The sequence below is a fragment of the Triticum dicoccoides genome, chromosome 7B (genome assembly GCF_002162155.2).
Source record: "Triticum dicoccoides isolate Atlit2015 ecotype Zavitan chromosome 7B, WEW_v2.0, whole genome shotgun sequence".
Classification (NCBI taxonomy): Eukaryota; Viridiplantae; Streptophyta; class Magnoliopsida; order Poales; family Poaceae; genus Triticum; species Triticum dicoccoides.
Window position 1 is genome coordinate 173132849 of NC_041393.1, and position 8566 is coordinate 173141414.

General features: G+C 42.3%; 2 protein-coding genes across 3 annotated transcripts in view; one reads left to right on the top strand and one right to left on the bottom strand.

Moving 5' to 3' along the window:
- The first annotated feature begins 11 nt into the window (after positions 1–11).
- Positions 12–5624, top strand: LOC119340664. 2 transcript variants are annotated; one of them, XM_037612586.1, is made up of 6 exons: positions 12–290; positions 1036–1372; positions 2004–3412; positions 3576–3689; positions 3841–3992; positions 5419–5624. In XM_037612586.1, exons 1-6 carry the CDS (start codon positions 30–32, stop codon positions 5477–5479), a joined length of 2334 nt encoding a protein of 777 aa, XP_037468483.1. In that variant the 5' UTR covers positions 12–29; the 3' UTR covers positions 5480–5624. The 2 variants fall into 2 exon arrangements, with proteins under 2 accessions (XP_037468483.1, XP_037468482.1); XM_037612585.1 differs by lacking the exon at positions 12–290 and adding an exon at positions 366–760.
- Positions 5625–6152: 528 nt separating this feature from the next.
- LOC119335800 (protein HOMOLOG OF MAMMALIAN LYST-INTERACTING PROTEIN 5) overlaps positions 6153–8566 on the bottom strand; it is a 4683-nt gene continuing 2269 nt past the window's right edge. Inside the window, exons 6-7 of the mRNA XM_037607879.1 lie at positions 7475–7546; positions 6153–7364 (exon numbers count right to left, since the gene is read on the bottom strand). Of these exons, the coding sequence (XP_037463776.1) occupies positions 6492–7364; positions 7475–7546 (945 nt within the window). The 3' untranslated portion in view covers positions 6153–6491. The remainder of the gene's footprint in view (positions 7365–7474; positions 7547–8566) is intronic.

Here is an 8566-nt window from a genome sequence, read left to right on the forward strand (position 1 = left end):
GGGAGCTGGGGCGGGTGGCGGAGATCGTGATGGTGCTGGCGGCGGCCGGGGAGGCGCGGGGCGGCAGGGCGCCCACGGCGGCGGAGCGGGCGCTCGTGGCGGAGGCGCGGGGGCGGCTCGCAGCGTCGGTGGCGGTCGTGGAGGTGCGGCCCAAGGAGCTGTACCCGAGAGAGGCCGTGCGCGCGCTCGTCGAGGACCTCGGGCTCGGCCGCGCCAGGGATCCCGCCGCCATGGGCTACCGCCCCTGCAGGGCCTCGATCGCCGAGAGGATCCTTCTTACCAAGCGCAAGGTTTGACACCCTCCCTTGATTCAGCCCATTTGTTGTGTCCTAATTAAACCTGTTCGGTGGATCCACAGAGGCATTGCTCTCTGCTTCTCTCTGTGCAGTGGAGAGCCAGGCACCCTGTAAAAAAACAGCAGCAAGGCACACGTAGTATAAGATTAAGCACATACTCCTACTATCGTTGATTAGTAGCACGAGCTAGTAGCCATTAGCCAAGAAAACAAAGAATAAGAAGAACAAAAAGTGCAGAAAACAGAGAAGGGGTGCGGAGGCGGAGGTACCTGCTGCCTGGGTGAAGGAAGGTGTCTGCCAGCATGGAGGGAGAAGGTGGAGGGTATCTTGGTGGCAGTATCGCGTGGAGGAAGATTGGGATGGCAGCAACCCACGAGTGCACGCGATGGCAGTGGCGGCGAGTGCTGGCGGTACTTTTGGATACAGCGTATCACCATATCCAATGACAGATGTGATAATTTTAGGTATATGTGTGTTGCATCAACCATCAAATGACAAAAATGTGAATAGTTTTCTTATTTTATAAGGAAGTATTTCAGTTTACACAATATATGGCCAGTTCAATTTTCTTAGTGGTCATGATAGCTTTTAGCTTTGGGGGTCAAATTTCTTCTGTTTCACTAATCAGCATATTATTATGCTGTAATCTAGTTCGATATGTTGGTGCATTGCATATATGCTAACCGAAATTTTAAGCATCTTTAATGATTTCTCTTTTGTCTTTCCTTTTGTGAAATAGATGGAACAAGTCAAGGAATCTCTAGTACGTCCAACCACTAATGTTCCTCAGACAACACCCTCAAGTGCAACCGCTATATTCCAGGATGGAGCTTCCAAGTCCACCGCTGAATTAACCAGGAACCTGTCAGCTGCTGGGTCATTCCCTGCCTCAACCCCAACCCCAGTAACTATGTCTTCTTCTATCTTGAAGCAATCCCGACCAAATGAAACACCAGCAGGAGTATCTTCTTCCCAATCAGCTAACCTTCCTTCAATTGTTTCTCTGCCACCGGTTGGTTCTGCAAATATTGAAGTGGAAAAAGCTGTTAATTGTCCTAATTTCAGACAAAGTGGAGGTAATGTGTCGTTGTTACATCCATGCTTGCCTTACATTATCCACTTTAATCATTTTCATATTTTTTGAGGTTAGTTCCACTAGTATGCATTTTTTGTTGTGTGCATCAATCAAAATTTTAGCTTAACTAGCACTGCAGGTACTTTGTACAAATCATATGTTTTTTCCTATTTTAGAATGTATGATTAGGTTGTATATTATTCTTACATGAGATACTAGTGCATGTCGGTACCATGTTATCACAATTGTGTCATGTTTGAACAGAAGTATCAATTGGAATGCCTGCTACTGTAAGTGCAAAATATTTTCCATATCTGTTAACCTAAAGATGTATACCCTGGTTATAGAATCAGCTAATGTGAAGTTATATGCAGAAACTACACAGCACTAGATTTCACAACAGTATTATTACTACAATACCAATGTTCTCTTATTCATAATATCAATTCACAAACACTTCCACCCTATCTTTATGCTCCTAGTGGAACGTAGGTAAAATGGCAGGGGTAGATAAACTTTTTTTAGAAGATATTCACACCATGCTATTCTGTTATGTTTGATTTTGAGTGAGATGCATTCCTTCGAATCTGCTGACTCAAAAAGTATTTTTTTCTTTGTCACCTTTGTTGCAGCAACTATTGGCCAGACAAATAAATCAGCTCATTTTACTGCTACTAGGTCCAGCCAAAGTAGAGTCCAGAGTTCTACTGCAGGGAAATCTCATGAAAAGAAGGCACCTTCGGCTCAACCTGTCAACAGGAACATTGCTATAGGAGATCATGTTCCACCGGGAGCAGCAGCATTTTTTCAACAGGAACCCTGCTTCTCCAATCACAATGCGATAGCGAAAAATGTTCAACTGGTTCTGCACCAACCTGCCAACCATCCTAGCTGGACGGTACCATCAACTGAGTATATGCATGCTCGGCTGGACTGTCAAATATGTAAAACATTTATCACTGATGTGGAGAGTTTGCTCGTTTGTGATGCTTGCGAGAGGGGTGTACACTTAAAATGTCTAAAGCAGGATGGGAATGAAGGCCTGTCAATTGTAGATTGGTATTGTCCAACCTGTGTAACGTATAGTAAGGGCAAACCTCTGCCTCCAAAATATGGCAAGGTTACAAGAACAATTGTTACATCAAAGGCTAGAGGTGTAACTTCGCAGAGAGCACCAGGAAACCCACGCACAAAAGATAGTGAAGAAGTGGCAGGAAATGGAAGTTTCATCAAGCATAACTCCAGTGAACCTGGTAGGTCTGTATGTAACAGTGACATGTTGGCCTTAGACACTGCTAGTTCAAAAACACAATCGGCCTCTGCTTCTGAATATCAAAAGGAAAACACTAAACATACTGACACTCTGTTCAAACAAAAGGAAGGACATGGCCCACCTTCAAGAAGCTTAGTTACAAAGACCATGGAATCCTCCAGTCAAATTGAAAGTAGTGGAGGATCAACATATAGTGCTGCTGGAAATCTGTCGGAACAGTCTCATAAGCAAAGAGAGATAATTGAGTTACTTCCATGTGCTGTGAATTCAGTAAATGATTCCACACTGCAGACTACTGCAATTTTTGACGGGGGGAATTCCGAACATTCCTTCATTGACTCATCTGAAATGTGTGGAATAGAAGGAAACTCTGACCAACTTCTGAACAAGGACGAACAAACAACCAGCAGCAGTAGAACACCAGCAGATCAAACACATCAAGAAGATGTAGCCGCTGATATTGGAATAGGGTGTCCTCAGGATGATGAAACAACAGAAGTTAATGCCATGTCAGAACATAACAATGTGTATCTGGTGAAATCAAACATGGACTTATGTGCTAAGCACGAAGTTATGGCAGGTCCAAAGAGTGAAGCTTTAGGTTACAGCTCAGATCTTGGTGATGTGGATTGGGTTGGCGATGCCCTGAAAGTTGTGGGCAACATAACTTATTATAACTCCTGTATTGTTGATGGTATAACATACAATCTCCAAGATCATATTTTGATTGGTTCCAAAGATGGCAAGTCTGCTCCATCCAAGCTGCAGGTATATTTCCATTTTTGTATTATTCCCTCGTTATAGTGTAAATTTAGACCTGTTTGCATGCTAGGATGTTGAAAGGTTAGCACTCCCCTCTTCGTATGTCAAACACTGTTTATCGTAGAGTGTGTATTCTCTGTAAAACAGTCTTTTCTGCTATCTTTTGCAGTCACTGTGGGAAGAGCATGACTCCCAATCTAAGCTGGCTATGGTTAATACATATTTCTTTGCTTCGGACATTCCAGAATCGGCTACCAAACCATGTTCTCCTGAAGAGAATGAGGTGAGCCAAGCGTTTTGATGAAACTGCAAGTCAGAATTTGGGGTTAGATAGAAAATATTTAATCCACATGTGCCAAAAACCACAACCAACCTATGTTGTCGTAGATGCTAATAGTTTGTTCGTTTTCCTTTGTGGTGGTGTCTTCTTACAGGTATATGCTTCAAATGATCAAAGAACAGTAATGGTTTCTTCAATTTGTGGCTCATGTGATGTGTTGCATGTTGACAAGTTTAGAGAAGAGACTAATAGAAGAAATCAGGTGGTCAGTTCAGATAGTAAGCTACATCCAATTTTCTTTGGCAGGTTTGTTTCCAATCTTCTGATATACTATCTTGTATTAGTATGATTAGTTAAAACTTGAAATCAGAAATTTATTGTAACTTTGTGTAGCACTGGAAATAAGTGATGTTCCTGTAGCTTTGCTTGGATTTAATAATTAGAACTACCCACACAAATAATAAGTCAATGACACAAAACAAAACAGGGTAGTGGTGGCTGAGTGGCATCTGTGGGATGAATCATTAAGCCAGCCCAGTTTTATAAACGGCTGATTTTGGTTTGTTTCTCAGTCCTTATACATTCCTTGATTCCTACTCATTTTGTAATTTCTCAGCTAATTGGAGAAGAAAGTTTTGTAATCTTCAAATGAAAAGAACACTGGAAGCTTGTAACACATCATTTCCTACTTTGCCTGACTACTGTGCTGGTCGTTGGGTCGACTTCCACTATTGGTCATTTTGCAACCGTTTTGCTAGAAATGTTTAAGAATTTTGTCCCTATTATCCAGATTGCCACTCATGATTCAATAGTCACAGAAGGAGTTGTACGAACAGGCTGCTGTGAGGGACAGAGTGTTATTAGCACAAGTTGAGAGATAAATAGCATGTAACAATTCCCAATCATGCATTTATTTTTCCATAGTTCAACATGGAAGAAAATGAACCACCTAACTTGGAGGGCTGCCGAACCATGATTTATTTGTTGATCCAGAGCAGGGGTGCATCACATTTGCCGAATCATGTAGTGACCTTGTATATTCTGCAAGATTTTGATTCTGCTAGCCAAGATTGGTTGGGTTCTTTTGTGATCCTAGATGGCAATAATGTACATCTGGATCGTGCTCTTGACACTTGACTAGTAGTAATATACTCCCTCCGTTCCTAAATATAAGTCTTTTTAGAGATTTCAATATAGACTACATACGTATGTATATAGACATATTTTAGAGTGTAGATACACTCCTTTTGCTCTGTATGTAGTCCATATTGGAATATCTAAAAAGACTTATATTTAGGAATGGAGGGAGTAGGATGCAGTAGTATAGTTGAACTATGAAAAGATCATTGTACGGATCTTAGTTTGCTCAATCACTGTTTTCGTGCCCATCGCTGCCAACACCGTAGGCGCAAACTCCCTGACAGATTGATCCTCGATCCATTGACTCTAGTATGTTATTGAGCCCGGGCCTCTTTACAGTACCGCTCAAGAGAACGATTGGAGTCCATCTTATGCGTGAAATATTCTATGCTGTCCACACAAAAATGTTTCTGTTGAAGCCATTTTCTGAAACCTTATTGGAACTTTAAGGAGTCATATTATACATGAACTGGTTATTAATGATGGGTGTTAACACAGTTTCAAGTATTGTCTTGTATTCTCATTCAGACGTAAAATTTTATTAGCCACTCCCAACAGAGGTAAGCTAACTATGTATCCAATTATTTTGCAGGTGGAAGTATGATGAATGCACAGGCAATTTTGTTAGTGTAGATAGTTCGATGGGTTTCTGACATTCTTTTGAATCACAGTTCACAACTGTACATTGCCGTTCGTCTCTCGTTCCAGCCATCTTGCTGGATGTATATGTGAAGGATGAAGCTGAAGTGAGGTTCATATGCACAGTTACTATATTATAGAATGATGTGTACTGGTTCAGATCTTGCTGCGGGTTTGCCTCCTTGCTTCCTATCGAATTTGAGCTATTTCCTGTGGAGTTGTTGCAAAATTCAGACCCTTGATTTACTTGGTACCCTTAAAAATCATTTCACCTTCTGCATGAGATGTCGATGGATGCTCGATGAGCTACCTGGCAGAGAAGTTGTTTTGCCATTTGACGCCCAAATTCAACGTTATGAGCAACTCTAGAATAGTCACCATATAGGATATGAAGCATGCTTCATATGGATATGGAGGCCGTGGTGGATGTGCGCAGAAGTTGCCTTAATGCGGCCTCCATATCTTTTCTTTTCTATTCATTTTTTGGTTGCATCAACTCAATAATCACACACTCCATTTGAGGGATTAAATATCATTGCATTACAAAGGCACATAGGGGTAGAAAAGTCAATTTGAGGGATTAAAACACTATTTTGAGATAACATTGCATTACAAAGGTGTTACATGGGTGTAGAAAAGTCCATTAGCGACATGCAAAGAATCATCCATGAGATTTATTACCTTGCAGAGTGGGAATCTTCAACATTTTATTCAGGTATAAAAATGGCTGGTAATCAAACCAGAAAATAGCAGGCCTTGAATGAAGCAAACTGTATCAACAACCATCACCACTCGAGGATATGCATTCCAAGCAATGGCCAAATATAGCCTTATCACAAAACTCTGGAAACAAATGACTCAATGTGACACACGAAACAGTTTGCTAAAGACCTTTCATCTCCTAGATTTGTGTAGCCACACCAGCGATCTTGTATCTATGCAACCAGGCAACACCTCCATCTCCATGTTGGTCGTAATTACAGTATAGCGTATTTACACAAGATGTCTTCTCCGACGACCAGGCAGCTAGTGAGTTTCTGCAGAAGGGTTCGTCAGGAGATCCAGCGCGCGCTTCAGGTGCTCCACGGCAATTGACACGTCATCAAACGCAAGAGCACCGACGGCAAATCTTGCTGCTTTGTGAGCCTCAGCAATCTTCTCGACTGCCGGCTGGTAATTGCTGTCATACGCGTATTGGCTAGCTGGTGGCGCAGCAGGAGGGGTAACCTGGTGTGTAGCATCAGCACTCGGATGGTACTGCGTTGGTGCAGGATGATTTGATGCCGGAGGAGAGTATGATGGAGCAGTTGGCACACCACCATCACTAGCAGGATGGAATGAAGGTTGATGGGTTGTGACAGAAGGTAGTGTGCTGTCCTGGAAGCTTGGGTAAGACTGGAAATTAGGGTAGTTGTATGGAGCAGGTGGGGTTTCTGTAGCGTAGTAGTTTTGAGAGGTGTGCTGGGGTTCAATTGTGTAGGGTGGCTGGTGGTACGTCTGAGGATAAGCTGAAACATCCGGCTTATCATTGCTCTGAGGATTGTAGCCATCATCCGAAGGATGGTCTGCTCTTGTGTACGGGGGTGGTGAATAATTGGATGGTGGTTTATGGACCTCATTGGTAGGGTAGTCTGTGCTTGTGTACGAGGGAGATGAATAATTGGGGTGTGGGGTGTGGACATCAGGAGGAGGGTAATCTGTTCCTTGGTATGAGGGAGAGGAATAAGATGAATGTGGTGGGGGTGAAAACCGGGACTGTGGAGATGAGAACTCGGACGGCGGAGGTGGTGGTGAAAAATGTGCCTGGGCAGAGACATGATCATTGAATTTCTCTGCACCTTGTCGAGAAGATATATTTCCTGGCTGGACAGCAGAAAAGCTATCCCTCCTGCTAAAATCCTGTATACAGGAAGATAATAAAATTAAGAAAACTAAAACTTCTTCAACAATCCCTAAAAAAAAGATTCTTCAACAAAGACGAAAAAGTAAATAAAGACTAGCCGAATGACCTTGTCTATAGGATGAGGTGATGCTTCATTTCCATTCTGCCGGCTGCCAAAAGACTGGCTTCGCCCCATATCCTGATTAATAGACCAAAAAGTAGTGACCGTTTATCAGTGAATGTGAAATCTACACAGCAGTACTGTTTCACGTCTGCTATTATTCTTCCATGATGTGAGACATGCACCTTAAGTCAACAAAACGATGCAGCATGAAGAAAAGGTACAAGTAACCTTTTTCACCTTCTACAGTGTGAGAATGCAAAGTACATGATGGTTACAGAAACCATTTTCCTGAGCCATCACAATTTGATGAGCAATCACATCTTGTTTGAAAGATAATCAAACATATAGGCAACAATATTGAAGTCCATTGTAGATCACCACAAATCAATCAAACATGCAAGGTTCAAGTAACAAGATGAAGAAACCAAGTATTGAATTTTCTTTTTTTACTTTGCATAAGGTTGCCATTTTCTCTCCCCTTTGTAACAATCTTAGCAATGATGAAAACTGATTGTAACTTCGAAAGTGGAAAACACAGGTAGCACCCAGCCTTGTTGGTAAGGTTCAGGAGGGTTGTCGACATTTTTTTTGGGAAACGGTGCAAGAAAACAGAGACTGGTCATGACAAGGCTTGGGGCACATCTGGTTTCCAGCCACAGTTTGCCACGCCTAGCAATATTCAAACAAAACATTTCATGTGTGTATCTTCCAGAGTAGAACACCAGAATGGTCTGTTTGTTGAATGGATAATTATTGTCCACAAATGATAATTGTGTGTGCTTGGGTTCTAAGAGTTCTCAAAACTGAACACTGGGAGTGGTACTTATTGAAGACAAACTGGACTGAAGTGATAAAAAGGGCGCAGTGTCATACAGGCTACCAATACACACAACTGCCCCTCAAACAGGCAACCATGTAAGCAAACTAAAGCATTGTTCAGATCTGTCACTGATGCTGTTTTAAGTGGTTTATCACAGATCACAATTGCTCAGTCGCCAATTCTCATGCATATAGGGGTGACCACTGTGCCACGTAAGTGTGGTGCTCCTTTTTACTGTTTTGCACACAAAGAGGGAGAGAGGGATACCAGAGGAA

Bases quoted from the DNA above. Each gene is read 5' to 3' on its own strand.
- LOC119340664 (XM_037612586.1), top strand. From the start codon at position 30: ATGGTGCTGGCGGCGGCCGGGGAGGCGCGGGGCGGCAGGGCGCCCACG. The intron at 291-1,035 runs GTTTGACACCCT...TTTGTGAAATAG, and splicing joins TCCTTCTTACCAAGCGCAAG to ATGGAACAAGTCAAGGAATC. The intron at 3,690-3,840 runs GTGAGCCAAGCG...GTCTTCTTACAG, and splicing joins GTTCTCCTGAAGAGAATGAG to GTATATGCTTCAAATGATCA.